A 23420-nucleotide genomic window follows, 5' to 3' on the forward strand; every position below is an offset into this window, starting at 1 on the left:
GATATGATTCTCTTCTCTGTCCTTTCCTGTATGCTTAGCGTTACCATCAGCTTGAAATAAGAAAGAAACTGGAGACCTTAGCTAGGAAGGAGCGAATTCAGAGATTTAAGGTAAGGACCTACATAACTGTCTTTTATTTGACAATATTATTTTGTGATTTTGAAAGCCAATAATGCTACTATTGAAGTTCCTTGGGGCACTTACATTTGGGTAACTCATAGCTGAGGTCAAATGACAGTTCCATCAAGCCTAAATTTTGGCCACCGTTGTTACAGAAGATCATAACAAAGTAGGAGCTGCCTGTGCAAAGTAAGTTTTATAAGGCACAAACCTTTCAAAGAAAAACTTGAAAACATTCAGGTTTTAAGTTTTGCTCTTGTATTTTCTTAACTGATATGTGATAGAGGCCAAAGGATTTTTTGCTTTTTTGTCTTAGGAAGGTAAAAATAGATAGTGATGTTCCCAATGTGATGGAAACCAGGGCATTCTAAGAATTATCCAATGGCACATTTTCCTGTGAATGTGAGCCTTGAAAATATATGGTAGGAAAGATCTACCTTAGCAAACAAAAGCATAAGATTTAGACATTTTCTATAAGGTATTTGAAAATCCTTACTTGTTTTCTGTTTTTGTATTTGATATTCCTACTTCAAAGTGAAGTTACGAAAATGTATAAATTTGAGTCAAGAGACGAGAGACTCAGTTAGGCATGTTTGAAAGCTTTCTCCTTAGGCTGGCAGTTTTACTCAATTTCTTGGGCCATTCAGATTTACACGTTGTTCTTCATTTTCTGTGTCGTATTACAGATGTGGGGCTCAAGACTCATTTCACAAACTGATCAATATTTGTAAAGCTTCTGTAGAATAACTTGCCATCTAAGACAGTAATTTTTCCCTCTCACTTGACAGACTCAAATCTGTCTATTTTATCATGGCCAAAAGATAATCGTGTTACAAAACTGTTGTTAAATACTAGAAGATAGGTCAGTTTTTCAAGATCAGAAAAGTTGGTGTGTAGAGATTTGTGGTTAATGCAACGTTGCCAATATTGTCCTACATCAAGGACTGAGGTATAGATTCTGTAATGTTGATGGACTAAAATGGTTACTGGAAATAAAGAGTGACTGGCACTGCCTGAAGCAGATTGCCAGACCTGCTAATGAAGTACATGTTATAGCACGAGCGAAGTTCATCAGAGACACTCCAGTTCCTCCTGTGTGATTTTTATCTGTAACAATTTTCACTTTACAGCTGCGCTTGAGGAGATACCTATGTTTAAGTCTCTTTTTTGTAATAAGCAACCTTTTGCTGAAGGCATTCTTTAATTATTTTTAAAGGTAGGAAAGTAATATTTTCTGGTAGTCCCTACTCATCAGTGTAACGAGGAGCACTGTGCTTCTTGTGGTGATCTACTTAAAGCAGATGAATAAATATTATCACAGCATTGAGGATACTCTGCTTCCACAGCTATTTCTTTGAGTAAAGTAGACTCAGTTTCTCACCTTTCACTACCACACCCAACTCCCAAGGACAGCTGTGAAAACTTTTTCTGACTCTCACGATGGGTCTCACAAGGAACATTCTTGAAAGTAATGAGAAAGGACTTTTTAGTCATATGGTATCTTTTACTTGGCAGACAATAACCTAACCTAGATTACTAATGATGCATTAATTTGTTAAATCACTTTCTTATTCTAGGGAGAGCCCACAAGATGGTCTATAGAAAATAACATGCCAATCCTATCTCCCCACCCACCAGTTGGCCCAAAGACCAACCGTGGCCATAGTGTTCTGGTTGATGAAGGACATTCCAGTCTAACAGCACTGGTGAGTCGCATTAAACACTCTGTCATACACTATCCCAACTAATTAATTTATAATTTCTTATCATTCCTAGAAAGAATGCTCTCTGGGTATATGTCTGTACAATCCTGCAAATGCTGCTGAGTAAAAACATAGTCTTGCATCTGTTCAACTCTCTCTTTACAGAATGCCCCACCTCTAATCAATGTCACCTCTGTCAAGATCTGTCAAATCCATTTTGCTTGTTACTGCTAGATTTGTTTTCTTGAAGTGCAGATTATTTATGACACTTACATGCCCGAATGCCTTCACAGCCTCTGTGTCACCTATAGAAAAGCCTAGACTTTTTCACCTGACATTTAAGACCCTAAACCATATGACCTCGATTTAGCTATTGACATGATTACCCTTTTGTACTGTACAATGCAGCAAAAATGTACCACTAGTTGTTCCATACACGTTCTGTATTTCCTGATCTCTGGATTTTGTTCTTGCTGTTCCCTCTACTCTCACCTTGTTTGTAAAGCTTGTTTATGCACAAAGTCAGTGGTACTGTATAGCATTTTGGCCAGATACTTATATTTGTGCTTCTTTTATGAAAAGTATGTGCACATACTCTAAGATAAAAACAATTAAATGTACAGAAATTCTATTTAAAGAAATTATACACTGATATTTCATTCCAATTTCATTCATTTATAACCTAGAGGTGGTATTTGCTTGAAATAAGGTAAGGTAGCTTGAAACAATACAGATACAGGAAAAGATTTGCAAAATATTTCCTGGAGGTTGATGGTTTATGTTGTAAATGACCTGCTTGATCACATCTTTATACTTGCTTTGTGTAGCCTAATATGTTTCCTTGTTAGCATGAACATTTTTTTGGATTCTACAATATTTATAGAAAAATTGCAGTGCTTTCACAGATTGATGAAGTAGGTTTATCACATATATGTAGTGTTAAGCTTTGACATTTTTCAAAAGGTAAATATGTTTTGACATTTCCCGAGGAACAGCTCAAGTTAGGAAGAGCAACTGTCTTCCCTTTGTTGTTACCATATTTCCAGGCTTCATTTAAATGGATACGTACACAAATAATTCTTTTATTTGATAGCAAATTCACTAGAGTCTCAAAAGCTCGGCCTGGTGAAACAAGAGAAACAATCAGGTGCTATTTTCTATCTTCCCACCTGTTTAGGAGAGGAAAAACCCTTGAAAGGCTTTCTTTTCAATTTTCCAGCTGAACACCCTCAATAAGTAGTTTATGATACATCCAGGAGATCTTAATGTGGCAGGAGTGAGAAGGTAATTTAAAAATTACAGGAACACTGACACCAGCACTTCAGAAGCCTTTCTCTCTGGTGAGCCGCGATTCTTCGCTCGGTCCCCGGCTATGGTGCTTCTGCCCCGTAAGGGATACCTGTTGTGATTCTGGAATCATAGTTCCCATTTTACAGAAATACATGTTCTCCTCTTTGTTTTCCCAATCTGGATACGTATCCTTTAAATTTGACTTCTGTCCTCCAAGTGCTGTTGAGATGAAGATAACAATCATTTTGGGATGTTGCTCTTGATTTTTCTTGTTTAACTTTCTTGAATGAATAAGGAGAGCATCCAGTGAATGGTTATTGCACTTGGTCACTAATTGCACCTAAACTTTCAAAATAGCATATAGGCTTTAGCTGCACTGTTCCTATTAAAACTGGAAAATCATTCAACTAAATCTGTACATGCTTGGAAAATTCAGCCCCAGAGATCTTCTACTGAGAATTAGAAATGCTCAGCTAAGCTGAGTAATCACCAGGTAGTCCATTTCAGTTCACATTCATGTACAGTTTTGAAAACGTTAAGCTACAGTGTCATATTTATTCCAAGAAAATATATTACAAACGATTTAAAATACAGCAAATTTAAGGTGGCCTCTCATGTGAACTACGATAGTTTGTAGCTCACAGCTGGTAGTTGAATGATGCAGATTTATTTTTACAGATAAATGTAATCAGTTAAACATTTGACTGCCATATTCATCTAACTGAGTGATATCTGTATGCAAATGTGAAGAAGGAAAATTTCACGCTTAGCAGACAACAGATCATGTTCCAGTTTGCAGTAGCCTGCTTTCTTGAATTCCTACATTAGATTTTCAGTGTTTTTGTGTTCAATTGGATTATTTGACAGGAAAGAGTCTTAGATATATTTGTTTTACAGAGTTCAAAAGAATTCTTTTGGATGATCTAATTCCCTTGTTCAGAAACCTTTAGTTTGATTTCTCTTTGTGGGTTTAAAGACATTTCATCTTTTGGCTCATATAGTGTTATGTCCTGTTTCTTTAAATCAAAGGCTGCTCCAGTCCATCCACTTGGCTTCCTGTATTAGTCATGACATAGGTTTGTGTGCAGAGACCCAAAGTAACAATGACTTAAACAAAAGGATGCCCTCCCCACCCCAACAGGCATATGCGACTCTCAGCTGGTGTGCCATCTCTACTATATTAAGTCATCAAAAGCTCAGACTCCTACTGTGTCATTTTTCTGCCAAACTTAGTTTGTTGTCTTCATCCACATAAGCCAAGATGGTGTTTCATCATGTGGCTATTTCAGCCAGAGGGAAAAAGGTAAAGTGAAAGTGACAGCACACTTCTTCCAAGGGCATGATCTGGAAGTTTCATGTATCATTTCTGCTCACGTCTTATTGGCCAAAGCTGAGGCATACAGTATACAGATTTGCAAGAGATCCTGGGAAATATAGTCCTTATTTGTGAGAACCATTTTCCTTGATAAGAATTCTGTTACTGGTGAAGAAATGAAAACAGATGTTGGGGAATATTTATCTTTGCTACCCTTCCCATGTCTGACTCACAACTGTTCTCTTCTTACCCAGGTATTCAAATTTCCCATTCCTCGTCTCTGCTCATCCATTTTCTTCTTTTGCTCGTCCATTTGGATAAAATATAATTGCTTCTGTGAAACTTTAATTTTTACTCGTCTCATTGGCTTGCTCCAAATAACTTTAAGTTCTAAGATGTTTTACTTCTCAGGTATCTTGTTGTTATTGTCTCTTTGGCAGTATGTGCGTGGTTCATTTGGCACTAATTGTCTTATGTCACCATTACATGTTAAAAATTACTTTTTCATCTCCACATAGTGCCTATAGTTGGAATCCAATAAATGTTGACTTAACAAAATCAGAGATTTAGCAACATATGACATGCTTTTCAAGATGGCACTGAGGCCGAATTTTTGTAGTAGGACCTACCCCGTCATCATTTTTTTTCTGTATTTACACAACACTTTTCCAGAGTTGGATATTTGTTGTTCATGATTCTTTAGAGTCAATGTATTGTACCTTATTCATGAGTCATTTATATACTATCCTTTTCACAACCTCTTACCCAAATACTCATGTATTATTCTTAACAGATTTTCTACTCTCTTATTGTAATCGAACAACTGGGCCAAAAGCCTTGTTTTTCCCACTTTTGAAACATTGCTGATCTTTATACTAAAGTTACAATGTTCTGTCAGTGCCCCAACAGGCACTTCTAATGCTTCATACTGGCACTTTTGGTATTCTCTGCAGTACAGTCTTGATTAGAAAATGCATCAGTCAGGGTCTCAGCAGGAAACAGATGGCTCACACAAATAGGGTAATTAGGAAGGGTTTAATAAAGAAACTATTTACAAAGATGCAGGCAGGGTTAAAGGAAACCAGCTAAGGATGTTAAGCATGCTGGGGTCAGCAAAATGGGAAACAACACCACATTGGCCTAAGGGAGAAAGGGAGGGATTGGATACCAGAACTGGCAGGCAGGACTTGTAAAGTAGGAGAGGACTTCCTGATAGAAGCTGTGGACTTTGGTGGAGGGACCCAGCTGGCCCATCATGACCTTGGTGGAAAGGGTCCAGGAGAATTAAGACCGCAATCTCGTTCCCTTCTCTCTTTTGATCTACCAGTGCCTTTCATCGGCCAAATCCAACTGGCATCCTGAGGTTAGCTGGTGTAGTCCATAAAGAAAAGACTCCCACCGGCCAGAGCAGGGCAGAGAAGAGGGGCAAATGGAAGATATCCAGCCTGGAAAAGGTCTCCATTTTTCCACAGTGTTATCTAATGTTGCCAGTTAACTATTTTTCATTTTTGTTTTCCTAATATTTCAAGGAAGAAGTAGAATAAATGGTAATGCATCACAGTTGAACATCCGCCTTTCCTGTTTTGAATCACATTGTCTGCTTTTATTTCAGCACCAGTCTTAAGACTTAAAAGACTCACAGGAGAATTTATGTTGAAGACATTTAAACAGAAATGAGTCCATTCTAATCATATCCCTTTAGATCTCTAAAATAGAAACATTATTCAACTTAATATTAAATAGAGCAAAGCTATTCTACGCACAGCATAAATTGGGTGTTGTCAGCAAGTTTACAGTATGAATAAAATACAGGAAACTAACAGAGAACATCTCCTTTGTCTAGAATACTCTATAATTGTGGCATTTAGTTATATAGAGGACTTCCACACCATATGTTTTAACAAATACTTTGGGTCATAAGGGTATGGATAATGGAGGGACATAATTAAAGTTTAATCTGTTCAGTAAAAAGGCACCATTAATTACTCTAGGCAATTTGTTGGGTTATTAATTGGTTCTGGAAACCTGTCAAGATACTAATTTAAATGGAATGTTTTTTCCCTAATTGTCTAGACAGCCCCTCGACCATACACTGCCCCAGGAAATATGCAGCCTCCAATTCGATTACAGCCTCTTCCCAGTAATCCTGCAATAGGAACTGTTCCAAAGATGACTTCGGGGTCCAGATCAAAAGCCTCATTGCTGGAAAATGAAGCTCCGTTTCCCATTGGGGTAAATGTTATTTCTTCAAGAAATATCTTTTTTATTCTTGATCACTGTATTAGATTACCACAGTTTTTAAGGTGCCAGATTCAATTAATCTACTCTGCGAAATTTATATTGTGCACTTATTAAGCACTTACTGTGTATTTCTGTTTACTTATACCTTACTCTAACTGGAAAGCCTATAATTTCTGTATTATTGGGCAAAAAGAATAAGGCATAAATTTGTAATAATATAAGGTGATCTCTCATTCATTTGAAGGGTTGTATGAAAAATAGAGGACTTTTTAGAGCCAGATATGACTTCTATCAGAATAGACCCAGTGTTGATCCAAATTTTAAATGCATGAAAACTAGAAAGTGAAACTTTCCAAGAATAGGTTTGCATTTGCATGCCGACTGACTTTACCATCAGTGTATGAAATTGCTGCAAGTTTGACTCTGGAGAAGGTTAGATATAGAAGGAAAAGAATGTCCATCTTTAAAAAAATGCTGAATTAATCACACACAGGAGCTTGAAGCTGCTTCCTTTTCAAGGTTGTGTCTCAGATAATTTTTACTTATTTTATTAGAGTACAGGAAGGAGGTATGGTAACCATAAAATATGAGTTGCTTAACCAGGGAGGAATAATTAGGACATTTAGTAATTAGGGACGGTATTGTTTGTATTTCTAACATGAAGAAGAAACATTTGCCAGCTTAAGAAAGAAGCTGTGTCATGAGTGTAATTGTCATTGTGTTCAAATGGGTGAATTTAATTCCATTCCTTATTAGGAAATGTAAGACATATGAAATTAAGACATTTTTATCTAAGACTGACAGATAATCTTGACACTAAGAAATTAATTCAGACAAATAAATGATTGTGTTTCACAGTAAAAGTATAAATGTAACTCTAAAAGTGGTAACCAATATTTTAGTCCATTTGATATGCTTTTCAGCTTGTGAAGCAATTTTCACAAATCATATTTAGTAGCTTCTCAGAAAGCAGGAGAAATTAAGCCAAAAGTAGTGGCACTTTGTCTAGGGAAGACTGCTTAGAGCTAAGCAGGAACTTGTTAGGTCAAAAGTCAATTAGGTTGACAACTTCTAGTATCTGGTCTCTTTTTTGAGGGCCCAGAGATTTCCTGTTCCAGCTCGTACCCAGGAATGGTCAGGTCCCGAGAGATTGTCTCAGGCTAACTAAAATAACTCATAACAGGCTCATTTTTCTCCCTTTAGTAGACCAAAATTGGAAACCAAATCATAATCAGGCGCCATTAATTCACCAGATATTAAGTAATCAAAGCTTGTAGAAGCTGTGCATTTTCCCCTGGAGACGGACCTACATGAGAAGCCAGTTCACAATGAGAAGGTTGCCTGGTGAGCATGGAATCAGAATGAGGGGATAGGGTGAAATGGAATGTTAATGGCATCAGGCCTTATGGCTTGATGCATCTATCTCATCCTAGGAATGGGCTTGCCAAAGGTACCAGAAAACTCGAAGGTCTTTGGCTAAAACCCCCTCTATCCTCCAGGGATAACTTTGCCGTTAGGACCGGAAATATTCAAAGTCCAATGGGTGGGATTTCCTCTCCCCTAGATAGTACTCAGATGGGCACTTTCCACATTTGCCAAGGTGATTATATTCTTTTCTAAGCTCCTATAAGTATTAACTCTACTTTGATAGACACATTTTCCTGTTAGATATGTGAATACTATCAATCAGGTAATATTCAAATTCTGCTGGCTATGGAGGGAGTTTTTTTCTTTCAGGTGATTTTCTAAATCTGCTCTGAGACACTGGGTGGATTTGTTAATTAAATCTGCACAGGCCTTTTATTTTCCTGTTTTCAAGTTTTGGGGTGTGAGTGACTGAGGGATAGGCACTTAATGGAAGTTTACATGGGCTGACAAGATTGGGATCAATTCTGTGTTAATTTAAACTAGCTAAACATAGTTTTTCCATTCAGTAACTATTTATTGGGCACTTACTATGGATTAGGTACTGCTCTAGGCATTGGTGATACATCAATTATCAAGTCAGACAAATGTATCTAACTTATTGGAGCTTATACTGTATTGTACATAGGCAAAATATACTGCTAGAAAAGATGTGCAGTTTTTTCAATGTCGTTGATGATGAAATGATTTAAAATAAAATCAGACAAGAAATTCCTAAAGAATACTAGTCTGCATGATTGCTGAGTATGTAGTGAACACCCACTAAATTCTTATTGTTTTCTTAAAGAGTAAAAGATATTTATGTGGGAATTGTTTGAAAGTGCAACAGATATAACCGGGTTGAACTTTCTAAGCATCACAAATGAGGATCTTTGATTTAGGCAAAAGCAATGTGGTTGAAAAACAGACTGGTTGAGATGCAACTGAGTAAAAATAATGACTTGATTGAAAATGATTATCCTTAGAATGAGAGTTTCTTGTACACTATAGATAGGAGTAGAAATTGGTACAACTATTTGTGAAGGCAATATTGGAATATCTATCAACATTTTAAATGAACATGCTCAAACATTTTAGCATATAGGAATTTATCCTGGGAATACACACATTTGTGGAAAGACATAGATTTAAGAATATTTAACAATATAATATTTGCTATAGTGAACAATTGAAAGACACCTAAGGATTTAAATAGAGTATTATTTAAAAATGTTATAGCATATTAAAGTATGTTAAAAAAATAAGGTAGAATTATTTATACTGGCATGGAAGGATGTCCAAGATACTTTGGGCTAAAAAAGCAAAGTAAGGAGCAGCATGTTTCTTAAAAATTTACTAAACCATTCCCAAATAAGTGATGCAATTGACTGATAACTCCTTAGAAATTTAAAAAACAAAAATCCCCAGGCCCCAAAATTTCTGGATTCATTGATTTTATTATTATTATGATTTTTACTTCTTTAATTTATACTTCCTGTTACAATATCAAAGCACACATCACAGAAAAATTGGGAAATCTAAGAAAAGCAACAAGAAAACATAACACTTGCAATTTCAACTATTCTAACGATTCTAAACTCCTTAGTGAATATCTGCTTAAATCCCTTTCTGTTCACATAAATGTTGTTTTCAATCAAAATATGGACTATACATGCATTTATTTAACCTGCCTTTACTTATTTAGCAATGAGAAATGTTTGGAGAATGACTTCCCTTTCTTAAAAATAAGTTTTCTCAAAGTTTAAACATCTCAAAATAAAGAATAAGTTGGGTGAAAACTAATTTTAAATCATACCAAATAAATTTGTATAAAATGGATAAAACTGATTAAAGATTACTTAAACTTTGAAAAACTATCCCAGATACATAAAAATTACCAATTTATGAAAATTCAGAGACTCAAATATGCCTGAAAAATGTAATATAATTATTGGTTACGCCTTTGGTGCTTTTTAATCATTAAGGTAATGCACGTTGATTAAATTTTCAAATAATACAGAGATATATGAAATGGAAAATGACATCCCCCTGATAATCCAAATCCCCAAAGGCAACCTCATCTTCAAAGTCTTCCAGTCATCCTTGATTTTGTCAAAATCCACATATAAATTATTTAAAATAAACATGTGATCACACCGCATGGAACTTTTTAGGTCACATTATTCTTTTTAAAGCCTGATGAGAATCTATTATAAGAATAAAGCAAAATGTAGTTAAATGTTCTCCTATTGATGGACCTGATGGTTCAACTAAATTTGTTATACGTGTGTGTGTGTCTATGTATGTATGTATCCTTATACGCATTTACATCAGTGTGCTTGTGTAATTATCTGGGTAAGATATATTTCCAGAAGTTGAATTTCTAGGAGAAAATAAGCTATATAAAGTCTTTGGGTCAGCATCTGGGTTTGGTTCCTTGATGTTATATTATCAAGGACCATTACAATACCTGGATGGGTGAAATCAATGTGAAAAAGGTACTCACACCCCATTGTTAAGTAGACTATCTAACCCTACTGCAAAGGACAACACTTCAAACTTTTTGATTTTAAATTGTTTAATTATGCTGAGTCCCCATAGCTTTAATGGGTTGTTGAGAAAAAATGTCAAAAGTACTATAAAAGTGCCATCACTGTCTCTTTGGTTTAAAAATATACTTAAGTAAAGTTAGAAATTCATGAAAATTTAATTTGCTGTGGATACTGCAAAATGCCATTTTTCAGCAGACTGGAGTGCTTTGAGTTTCCCTATTGATATCAGTTGTGTTTGCATGCAATGCCAATCATGCAATCTTCTCTTTAATTTTGGGTTACATTGGGTCACCACTTCTATTTCACTGGTTCTGATGTCATGAAATGTGATTACAGGGCAAGAAAGCAGTGATGAAGTTCAGGAACTCCATGGACAATTCACAGGGAATGAATCGATATCAATTTCCAAACATTAACAATTACATGATGCCTATTCCGCCTCCACCTCCTCCCCACAGTGGAACAATCACAAGGGGAAATAGACCTGAAACATGGAGAAGGAGAAGATTTCGCCCAATCACTGCTCCAAATGGCTTAGAACCTCTCTTTACCAAGGTGATTGTGGAATCAAGTTTTCTTTTATTAATTTAGCACAGATTACATTGCACTATTAGATTTCCGGATGTGCAGGAAAAGAATCTAGGGAAATCAAATGCAAAATGCACTGTGTAAAGAAATGTATTAATTTTATAAATGTAATTGTAAGCTTGAATGAATCTGAAACCAAATATTTGAATAGTTCAGTTGAGTAACTAATTTAGCACAATTGATAAAAAATCCAGCAATTCTTGTGGTCAAATTTAGTTTGTGTTCTACCTATTTCCAAGTAATTTATTACCTTTAATTTGCCCATTCAATCGTATGTTGTCAGAAGTATTTTAAGATTTAATTTGTGAAAATTCAGGGACTTACATATACCAAAAAATTTATACCATATAAAATACCTGATTAAAGCTTACTCTTAGTGATTTTTGGCAGATTAATGTACGATATTAAGAAAAATTTTTCTTTCAGTGTTCTTCAAAAATAGTGTAGTTTGTTGTACTTATTTCCTCAAAATACTGATAAAGAAAATAGTCCTAAGGCCAGTTAGACTTTATACAGATACAGGCTAGTAAAAAGACAAAAAGAGCTCTTAATTTTTATTGTGTAAATATACAATTAATAGTAACTATAGGTGACTTCTATGATTATTAGCAGATAGCTGGGTCAACGTTTCACCGATGGAGAATCAGGGTGCGGTATTTACTGCTTGTCCACATCTCGCTCCTGGCATCTATCCTCACAAATAACTTTCTCAAAAAGTTGGTACTGTCTTCCTTGTGCTTGCTCAAATTTTGTCCTTTCAATTCTGTTTTCTCCACTTCTCTTCCTTTGTTCCAGTCTCTGGCAGAGGACTGTATCCCTTATGTCTGAGGCCTACCCTCCACCCTGTGTCCTTGATCTTTCCTTTTTCACTGCCTGTGGAAAACCAACACCATCTGTCATTCTCCTTTCTAATTTGCATTTTCATCCTCCCTCTGATATTCATCTCTGTCTTTCAACACATCCAGGTCTTATATGGAGTCACATTCTGTAGCCTTAGACTTCTGTTTTTCTTCTTTCCTACTGCAGAGTTCTCTGAAGCATAGTTTACTGCAACTTACCCTAACAAACAACCGCAGGCAACTCAGCTGACAACAACAAAGCTTTCTTTCTTATTTTCATTATTGTCTGTTGTTGGTCAGCTGCAATTCTGGAACCAGACCAGAGGAGTGGTCCCTGTCTGGGATATGTTGGCCTCATGGACAGCAGAACCATGGAATGCTTTAAGATTCTATTCAGGAGTGACACATGTCACTTACACTTGAACTCCATTACCAAAGCCTGACAGCAATGGAGTAGGAGGTATCCTCCTGTCACAGAGAGGGGCAGTGAATATTTGGGGCAATGATAGAATCTACCATATCCACTAACTTACTTTTGAACTCTTTGCCTGCTGGCATTGGTCTTCACTAGGCCAAAAAACATGCTCTCCTCAAGGATGTGGCCCCCGCTTAGCAAAAACAGTGACTTCCTAATCATCCTCACTTGGTGGCAGCATTTGATTTTCTGATGTTAAAATACATTACTGGGATAAACTCTTCCTGGTCATACTTTTTAAAAAAAGTTTAAATGTCTCATAAACCCTTGTGTACAGGTTAAACAACAATAATCAAAAAAAACACCCATGTTCACACCATTACTTCTTAACAAAGTAGAACACTACAGTCATGTTATGAGCCCCCTATTTCCTGCCCCATCACATCCCCTACAGCTTCCCAGAGCAACCACCACACGGACATCTTTGTTAACTGAGTTCCTGCTTTTCTTTGGAGTCCTGTCACTTATATGCATTCAACTTCAGAAATGAGCTCAAACCTAGCATTGTAATGAAAGGACAATATTTCCAGAAGAAAATAAGTTGAATAGAGTCTTTGGATCACAGTCTGGGTTTGGTTTCTTGGCAATTTTAAAAGCCCCTTCTGGGGAAGTCAGAGAGGCTGCGTCATGAGTGAGTCCTAGGAAAATAGGCTCACCGGAGTCAGGGCATCTAGTGAGGTCCTACTGTGGGCCAGCCACTGGACATCCAGCAGGAATGTGCTCAGGGAGGTGGGCTTCTGTAGCTTGGCACAGAGGAGAGAGCAGCAACTTCTGCGTTCCGTGGTCATGACAAGTGAAGCACAGATAAGCATCTGAGGCAGCTTCCCCTGGGCATTCTGCCTCCATAGTGCCAGCAGGCCTCCTGGCTTTGACAGACCTTAGCAGTCTGTCTCTTGAGTCATAAGCCTTCAGTCCGACCTAGGTGATTTTTTTTTTTAAACTTCTGTTCTCTCTTTTTGAAATCTCTTTTTTGGGAATGTTGGAACTACTAGACTGATGCTCTAATATTCTTAACTTTTCTCTCCTATTTTCTACCTCTTAGACTTTTTGTTCTTCTTGCTAGGAGATTTCTTCAATTTTATCTTCTACACGTTCTACGGAATTTTTCCTTCTGCTGACTTAATTCTAAGAACTCCTTCTGTGATCACTGAGTGTTACTTTTAAAAAGCATCTTATTCTTGTTCTGTGTGGTATCGATTCTTTGGTATTCATGGAGACTTACTTTGTGGGCTAATACATGTTTATTCTTTGTAAAGAATGTGATTCACTAAATGCTGGGAGCAGAGTTCTATAAATGTCCAATAGATAAGAAATTTAAATTATGTCATTTGTATTTTTACACCCTTAGCATTCTTTTTTATTTGCTTGGTCTCTTTAGTTCCTGAGTTCTGATGATGATTCATTCTCTGTCATTATAGATTTATCAATTTTTCCTATAATTATGTCAAGTTCTGCTTTGTAAGTGTTGAGAATACCTTGTTATATGCTCTCAGATTTAGGATTACTTTGTCTTACTGGTGAAGTGATTCTTTATCATTAAAAAATGATCTTGTCTGTCACGTTACTTTTGGCCTTAAAATCTATTCTGTCTAATAGATTCTTATTTTCTTTAGATTGATGTTTAACTGGTACATACATATTCCTTTTACTTTCAGCTTTTTGAGTCTTTATGTTTAAACTTTAGGTTTAAAATGTTTTCATGGAGTGTATGGGTGTTCTGTGTTTATTTCAAGCTGAGAATCTCTGTTCCTTTAATAAGTGAGTTTAGTCCAGCTACATTTACTTTATTTAGTAGTATATTTAGACTTATTTGTGTGATTTTAGTTTGTATTTTCTGCTTACCTTGATTTTTTTTATAGTAACATCTTATGCTATTATTGCCTCTTCCTTGAAACTTTCCTCTCTTGACTTCCATAGCACTCTACTTTCATGGTTCTTTGCTGTCTCCTTTTACCTCTCGTCTTGCTCCTTTGTAGATCTTCTTTGTGTTGACTAGCTATCACCATAGGCTTACACTTTGTTTTTCTATTCAAGATGTGGTCATCTTTGCATGTGGCTTCAATAGCTTTCTAAATGTCTCTTGGATTTGTGACTATTTCCTGGGTCCTGGGGTGTAGAATGAAATTGGCACAGAGGGGCAAGTCATGTACTTTAATTTAGTACTTGGATTTATTTTCTCTTGATCTAGAAAAGATTCATTTAAGGGAGAGGCAGCTCTCGTGACTAATTTACACTTTAAATTCAGTCTTTCAGTTTATGACTACCACCTTTAAAGCATCCTTAAAATGCTCTGAAAAGGAAAGAAAGAGGTAAAAGGCAAAGGAATATGGCTTGCTGGTGGCCTCCCACCTGTTCTTCTATGAATGTGTAGAACATGGTCCCTGGCTTCAGTGATCTCTGTCTCTAGGGGATGATGGGTGGAGCCAAATGACAAGGTGTGGTAGCTCTCACAGCCCAGCATGATGTTTCTATACCCATTGCTTTGTTTCATTCTGTTCCAAGACCTGAAGAGCTTTGTACAGCTTTTATAGAATCCATAAGACTAGTTAGCTTTTGCTCTGAGGTTTGCCTCACCCATCTGCAGAATTTTGTGTTCTCACTCAGGATTGCTGGTCACCTACTCTACAGAGCAGCCTACTGAAAATGGGGATGGTCCCATAAATAGTGTTTATAAATGTGAAAATACAGGCTTTAAATACAAACCTATTTAACCATTATGTTTATCAATTAAAAAAACAAAACAAGTGTGTTTTAATTTTTTATATGTTTTGTGAAAGAGAGGGCAAAGAGCTCCTCCAGGCATGATTCAGTCTGGGGCTTTCTCCATGTCTGGTTGAGGCCTCCTGTCCACTTCCTAGACTGCAAATGAGCCCTGTGCAATTACAGATGCCTGACTGGTAGGTCCTACTGCCCCTCAAATTTGACATGGTTACAATTTAAGCCAGCTTCTCTGTTTAATTGCGTTATTGCTCATAAAGCATGACCTTTTCCCCCAGTAATTTAGGCTCAAAATCTAGGATTCCTTCTTCCCTCTTCGTCACACGTCCAGTTAATTGCTAAGTCCTCTAGATCAGAGATGTCCGACAGAAATATAACGCAAGTCACATTTGCAATTTTAATTTTCTAATAACTACATTAAAAAAGGTAAAAAGAAACGTGAAGTTAATTTTAATAATGTTTTCTTTAATCAAGTATATCCAAAATATCATTTCAACATGTAATCAACATGAAAAATTTTCATAAGGTATTGCACATTAAATACCATGTCTTTAAATTCAGTAAGTATTTTATACTTACTGTATTTTATATAACACATCTCATTTGAATGAGCCACCTTTCAAGTGCCCAAGAAACACATGTAGCAAGAGGCTGCCGCCTCAGTACAGCTCTAGCACCTTAAGAGTGGCTCGTGTACCTGATAATCCTTTTCCATTCTCACTGCCATATCTCCAGTTGAGGGGCTTGGTACTTGCATCTTGCCTTTAAACCAATAAATAGCTCAATTCAGCTTTTATGGATAATGACAAGAACTATGCTAGGTGCTGAGGTTACCAAGATGAATAAGACCGAATTCTAGTTCTCAGAAAGGTTGTAGTTTAGCAAGGGAGACAGAAATATCTACAATTATCCGTGATACATTGTGATGAGTACTATCATACTGGTATAAATAAAGCACAATGAGAACACAGAGGAAGGAAATATTAGTTCTGACTGAGGAGATTGGAGAATGCTTCAGAGAGAAAGTGGCATTTGGAATTGCCTTTGAAAGATGAGTAGGAAGTTAGCAGGTAGAATCAGGGAGCAGAGGGTAAAAGGCAATAAAGGGAAAAAAGAGTAAGGAAAGTCCATCTCAGTATTAGTAGATTCTACATAATGATGTTAAATTAAACTTTGTAGAGTAGCTCCCAACATGCTCCTCGCCTCCTTAAAATCATCAGTAGCTCCCCCTTTCCTAATGAAAGCAGGTATATTCTTCTGCCTGGCTCTTTTAAAATGTAGGTTTTATTATTATTCAGATATTTTGAGACCTGTAGATCAAGAGACAATTGCCATTAAAAAGACAGTTTGTAACTTACAGTTCCCAAGAGGAGGGGGTACACCACATATATTCGTCAGGGTTCCATCCAGAATAATGTATGACAACATATCTGGGCACCATGGCCCGGCTAAGGTGACAGATGAAATTAACCATCACACCATACCACACAGGGCCACGCAGGGAATCACCAGGGTTGGTCAGGAGGCTGAGGGAGTGGGAGGAAAACGTGGGCAAGAACCTTTGTTGTGGTTTCCGAGGGAAAGGATGGGCCAGGCAAGGTAAACAGGTTTAGGATTGGATAGTATGAATAATGTTGGCAGGTTCTGGAGTGTAGGGGCTGTCTTGAGTTATCTGATACCTGGTCCAGGGGTGATTAGGCAGAGGAACATTGGCCCAGAGTGTAAGATCCCAATAGAAAAGGTGAGGGCAGGGTGGATGTGCGCTCTGCGTTGTCTAGTTTGCACGTGAAAAGCACTCTTCTAAGCAAGTCATTTATTAAGTGTAGGAATTGGTTTATCCTGGGAAGGGATAGTCTCCCCAGGGTCAGTAAACCCCAGGTGTCAAAACATCAAGATAAGAAAACATGCTCAGTACACTGGCATTCAAGAGCTTTCAGATTTCAGCCCCTTTCCAGCTTTCTCTCCACTCCTATCCAAGCCAAACTGAATGACTCCCTACACCCTCAGTGGGTTAGTCCACCATTTCCCCACCTCTGACCTCTGCCCTTTTTTGTCACTTTCTGCTAGAAGTTCACCCACTGTCGAATCATCTATATTCTCTTTTTTCTCATTTAATTGCATGCTATCATGTTTTTGCCTTTTGTTAACTCTTAAAAAAATATGGAAGTTTATACTCAATGATGACAACAATGACTATACCTTTTATTTAGAGGGCCTTTGCCATGTGCTGGAAGTTTTGCCCGGGATTTTACATGCATTTTCTCGTTTAATACACACAATAAACCCAAGAGAGAGAATAGTTTCTCCATTTTAAAGATGAAACTGAGACAAGAAAGGTTAAATAACCTGCCCAAAGTCAGATCGCTAGTTAGCAGCAGACTAAGTGTACACACCCAGTAGGCTGACACTTAGAGCCCGGATTTATAATCCTCAAATCCGAATTATATGGATTTGATTTGCAAGTCTTTTTCTCTCAAATCTTTGAAGATATTAATTGTAATTGATCATCTATTTCTTCAGCACAGAGACCAGTTAGATTTCTAACTGATATTTCTATTAGGAAGGCAAATGCTGTTTTTCTATGAATTGCCTGAGTGCCTGAGAGATAAGAAGGGTGTGTTTCCATACCCGCCCTTCCCAGCCCTGCAAAGGCTTTGTGCTCTCCGGTGTATTTCTCTACATGGTAATAGGATTCCATCTCTTCCTCTCTTCAAAAGGATTTTGTTACTTTTCTTATTTCCCTTACTACATTCTGCTTAGTATAAATACTCAAGTACCTTTATTATTCCCTATTTCTACTCCCAGATTATGAAGCTTGTTGAGGGCAGATATTTGATTTTCCTTATATTTGAGCAAGTATATCCATGCAAAAAATTAAACTGTTAATTTTACTTTTTAGGTGAGGTAAATATCATGGAAATCAATATGCCTTTCAGATATAGATCTGTTTTCCCCAACAACCAATAAAGCCTAATGAATATTAGCTTTGCTGGAGAAATTGCACATTTCTTTTGTTTGACTTAATTTTGAAATATTTGTTCAATTTCCATTCTAGTCAATGCATTATCTTGGTATTTTTTACTCTTGGTTTTTCTCACCAGTGGACTCAGGTTTGAGAACGAGAAAGGAAAATATTAGCATGATTTTAATATATAATTCAACATGTCTCATAGTAGGCTTGATTTATTTCAGATAAACCCTTTCCTGTAAACAATGTTTTTGCTTAAAATTAACATTGCAGTTTGGTAACTACATAACTGAAAAAGACTTTAAAAACAGTTTAAAAAGCCAATTCAACAGTCAAAATATCTCAGCAGCTGGTACTGTGGAACACAAGCCCAGAAGAAAGGAAGTACCAAAGATGCTTCTGGGTGCCTGCAGCAGGTGGCGGTTAAGGGCAGACCTCTCTACTAAGAGGGTCAGATTTTGAGGCCTTTTCACCAAGAGCAAAATCCAACTGGGTAATTTCTGGGTCTTAACAAACTTACTGAATTCATTCTGTGGAGGGAGATGAGGAAGGGGAGGCTCATGTGTCAACTCAGCATCCTCAAAATCTGAAGCTCCGATACCTCCAGGATTGACGTGTTTGAGGGCATGTCAGGTATAAGCATGAGGTATGGGTTACACAGTAGTAAGAAAAATGGGCAAGAGGAAAGTGAAAAGAGGAAGCACAGTAAAAGCAAAGGAGGGAGGAGGAGAGAACAAGGAAAAAGCAGCGCGAGAAAGAGAAGAACCAAATGAGTATAGCGAGGAGAGGTTTCCATTACAACCAGCTCCTCTGAACCTTCAGGATGTGAACACTTAGTGCTTGTCCTCTGGCTCCTATCAGAATTTTCTCTTTGTAAGATCTGAATCAGAGTCAACATGGGGACTGCCTGCCACTCGTTATGGTCAGAGTTTTTGTCAATCTTCATCAAGACTCAATCATTAAGGGTGGTGTTTTGTTGAACAGGACACTGCGAATCAGTTTTCATGTTCTGGTACCTATCAAGCTCTTATAAATGTAGAAATCTCCTGATTTAGGGCAGGGTCAACCCTACTGTAGCTTTTGTCTCAGCAAAGAACAGAATGTGGAATGCCTAATTGTTCCATGTCTGTGTCCAGCCAGATCAATGTTTATGAGGCCCTTACTAGATGTCAGCACTGGCAAGACACTAAGGGCATAAAGATTGGTGAGATGCTGTCCTTATCTGCTGAGAGAGAGAAATACAAGGAAATAGTTTCAATACTATGTGATTCATACAGTTAAATAAGCCTGTAGATTAAAAACATGTTGGTAGTGTTTGGGCCACTACAATTAGTTCAGTTGCTGGAACTTTAAATGTAACATGAGGAATTGCAATAGTTGAGAGACAGTAGATTAGAGAATGCAAGACATTTTATATTGTCTGAGGAATGTCGGACCTCATCCCGTGGATGTTGGGAATCACTGAAGGATGTTAAGCAGGAGAGTAATGTGATCTATTTAGTGACAACAGATCACTCTGATACCCAGGAGGAGGGAGATTTTGAGGGACATAGGCTAAAAGTGGAGAGACCAATTAGTAGGGTGACCTTACTAACTAGAAGTTTACTGTAGTGGTCCGAGTAAGACTTCATGATGTCCAGAGTTCATCAGGGCTTGGCCAAGTGGATGGAGAGGAGTTGCTATCAGCAAGAACGGGCGCTTTGACAGCCATACAGTCTCTCAAATCCACCCCTCACATAGGCCTGGGCAGGGATGAAAGAGATCCCAGTGAAAATTAGTATGTCAATTGAATGCTGAATGTTAAAAATATATCATGGCTGACTGGTTAGCCACTCAGTGAGCTTGCTGTTTATTTGTCAGCTCAGATTGTGCTTGCCTGAGAAATAGGAAAAGAAATGGGAAGGAAGGTCGTAAGCAGCTGGTGAAGGGAAGTGTGGAAGGTAACCCTTAGTTGTGAGGGGCATGAGGCCTTGCTCTTGTTCTTGAAATTGGACTGAATTTTTGTGGGAGATTTTAATGCTTTGTTAAACTTTCATCAGTCTGGGGTCACTATAACCTTGGGAGATGGTGTGTATAGAGGCAATTTAGTCAACTGAAAGAAACAACCGTTCATTTCCTAGTGCACGTATTTAATCATGAGCTGTCACTTGGGCCTCCCTTAGAACCCAGAAAAGGTTACTCAGTGGCAATAACTGGGGAATATTTTAAAAAGAGTGAAGTAACTAGGCCCAGGAGAAAAGAGATGTTGCTATCAGGAATACATTTCAGCAAAAAAAAAAAAAAAAGAATAAGAGTAAATGAAAAGGGTAAAAGCTGTCATTTCCTTTATTTTATTTTTAACTCTTCTTCCTTCCAGTTTCTCATTTTGCACATACAAGGCAGGCCTTTCCTCCACTCTAATCCTACTATTACCTTGTATTTATATAGTGCCTATCTCCTAGAAGCTCACAGGGCTGCCTCTGAATCCATGCCACTTTAGAAAGTGTTGCTTAGCAAAAGGGGGACACTCTTATTTAATCTGTCCTATCGTTAAATGTTCTAGTGGGAGCTTGGAGCTGGATTTGCCATAGGCTGCTGATTGTGCATTGGGCTGCTGATTGTGCATTGGGCTGCACACATGCATGTCACAGCAGAAGTGGCCCAGGCAAGAGGAAATGTAGGATGATTTTGCATCTAGGAGCCAAGCCTGCCATCATCCCTTTGCTTCAACTGTGACTCAGGGGGGTGTTTTTAATCTGCAGAGAATTATCCAGTTTGCTGATTTCCCTTCATGGCTCTTGATGTCCCTGAAACATTTCTGTTGATTATCTCTCTATTTGGGAGCTCCTTGTCCATAGACAGGACAATTTGCTTAAATTTCAAGTCTCGGGCTTGTCCCCCCATTTACAGTTTTCGGACTGTCACTTGCAGAATTTCACTTATTTCCTCTGGGTTTTGCTTCAGAGAAATAGAATTTAATGAGAAAAAAATTCCACTGAGGTGGAAGGGGATGTATTTGGAGATGGAAATATTGTGGTAATTCCTTCAGAAATTTTTGTTGCAGGTTTGTTATTCTTTAAAAAAAATGCATCCTTCCAAGGCATCCATAATTCAATGAACTCAAACTCAAATAACTGCATTGGATTCATTGAAAGTTGGTCTCTGCACATTTTTTGTTTAGCTAAAAGTTGGTTTTTAGAAAAGTGAAGTGGGTTAAAAGTCATGAGTGACCTCTGTATAATTTTAGAAGCTGACAATATTCTTACTAGGCCCTCTTAAAGTCTCTCCACGTGCCATTTCTCTTTCTCTGCCTCGTCCTCCTCTTCCTTTTCCTGTTTCACTTTCCTCATCTTCCTCTTGGAGGTTAGACAAACACTATGCTCTTTCACTATTGTGAAAGTACTTCAAAGTATAAACTAGGAGGCAACGCATAGGATGTTTCCTTTTGTCTCTGGAATTGATTATTTTATAAATAATTTAAATTTGTCAACGCCATAGAATATGAGATAGGCTTATGAGGTGATTATTCTCTTGTTGGGTATATTGTTCGATATTAAAAATAATATTAATGTTGGTTTTTCATTGAACTGAAAGCCTCCTATGAAGCTGGATAATCCCAGACACATAATGTATGTTGTCCCTAGTCCTCAGAGTGACCAGAGAAGGAATCAAATGTGTTTCATCTCCCTCTCACATAGAATAAACTCAGGGAAGGATATATTGTCAGTGCTCCAATGTGAAGACAGAGCTCTCAATTACAAACACAATTGCTAAATCACAGTCAATATCTATTCAAATTAGGACAAAATTATGTCACCAATACTTAATTAATTAGTTTGATTTGGATGTTTATTTCATAACTAGCTAAAAGAGCCAAGGGCAGTGTCCTCTTAGAGTCATTGACATTTCTCCTGTATGTAAAACACACGCACATGTAAAATAAAAAGTGACAAACTTTGTCCAAATCCCCAGCATTTACATTAAAAATACAAAGCCAAAATGTATGTGTTATAATTGGTAGAGGCATTTATTTTGTAGTGGGCTTGACTTTCTGTGCACCAAGTAGACTGACATATTATAAAGGTTTTGTTGCTAGGTACATAAAAATAGCCTTTTCTACTCTTCATATTACCATGTCATCACACTCTGATTAGAAGGTAATTAGTTGATAAGCTCCCTTTTGTTGTTTGTTCTAGGATTCAAGAAGAATTCATAATAAAACACCACTGCATAGTAACGCAGCTATTACAATGATCTATTTGGGGAAAAATGTGCACCTATCCTATGATGACCCAGACTTCCGGGATGAAATAAAAGTTTATCAACAGCACTGTGGTGGGGAAAACCTCTGTGTCTACAAAGGCAAACTACTTGAAAAAGGTATACATAAAACACGAATTTTTTTTAACTGCTTGGAGTTGATGCTATAGATAAGCCATTGTTGATATAATATCAAAATGACTTCAGTCACTCTATGAAATTACGCATTTCCAGGGACTTGTAAACCAGCTGCCTAAAAAGCAAATCTAGATTTACTTCTCCGTGATTGAAACCGAAGCAGCAATTACCCTTGCAGACTGGGGAAGAAAGAATTTGGAGTGATTTAATCCAGTAACAGATTAATTTGGGGACGGAGAAATATGATCATTAAAATGTTGCACGAATAAATTGTCCCCCCAATTACAAGTTAAGTATTTGGCTTGCCATAGTGAATTATATTGTACATTATTCTAAGAGAAAAGTACCAGATTGGCAATTTGTTCTTTCGAAGGATGTTGAGATAAAATCACAAATTCAATAAACTTCAGGGTGAATCACACCTAAATAACGTGGTGCAGAATTTGACTAAATGGCCTTTAGTACATTTCTGCTTTCATTTGACCATAAATCCATGTTTGTTAGCATAAGATAACTTTTGCATCCAATATAGGGTTTCACATATTGTACTCAAGTGGTTTTCATCAATATTTAGTTCTGTGGAACAGCAGTTAAAAGGATGAGTTGTTACAGGATTGTGTTTGTTATTTCCTTGCTTAAGAAACTCTGTTTAGAGAGTAATAGTGTTTTTACTAATTAAAAGAAATATTGATATTTGGGGAATCTTGGTATAGACTTGGGGCTTAAGGGAGGAGTTGGGGGCAAACATGGTGGTTGTTACTTTTGGTTTTTCTGATTTATCAATCAAAAACAGGGACTATTAATTTAAAAAAGAATTCAGGTACTTGAAG

The 23420-nt window shown here is 37.2% G+C and overlaps 1 protein-coding gene across 6 annotated transcripts in view; it reads left to right on the plus strand.

Annotated features, from left to right (window-relative positions):
* ERICH3 (glutamate rich 3) overlaps window positions 1–23420 on the plus strand; it is a 104164-nt gene that overhangs the window by 36025 nt on the left and 44719 nt on the right. For 3 of the 6 annotated variants that reach the window (XM_008525040.2, XM_070592125.1, XM_070592127.1), the window contains 5 exons: window positions 39–110; window positions 1698–1826; window positions 6502–6660; window positions 10962–11180; window positions 22389–22572. In XM_008525040.2, coding sequence (XP_008523262.2) covers window positions 39–110; window positions 1698–1826; window positions 6502–6660; window positions 10962–11180; window positions 22389–22572 — 763 coding nt within the window. Of the gene's footprint in view, window positions 1–38; window positions 111–1697; window positions 1827–6501; window positions 6661–8027; window positions 8270–10961; window positions 11181–22388; window positions 22573–23420 lie in introns of those variants that run through there. The other 3 variants (XM_070592126.1, XM_070592129.1, XM_070592128.1) reach the window with 3 other exon arrangements.

This window comes from Equus przewalskii, chromosome 24 (assembly GCF_037783145.1).
Source record: "Equus przewalskii isolate Varuska chromosome 24, EquPr2, whole genome shotgun sequence".
Taxonomy (NCBI): Eukaryota; Metazoa; Chordata; class Mammalia; order Perissodactyla; family Equidae; genus Equus; species Equus przewalskii.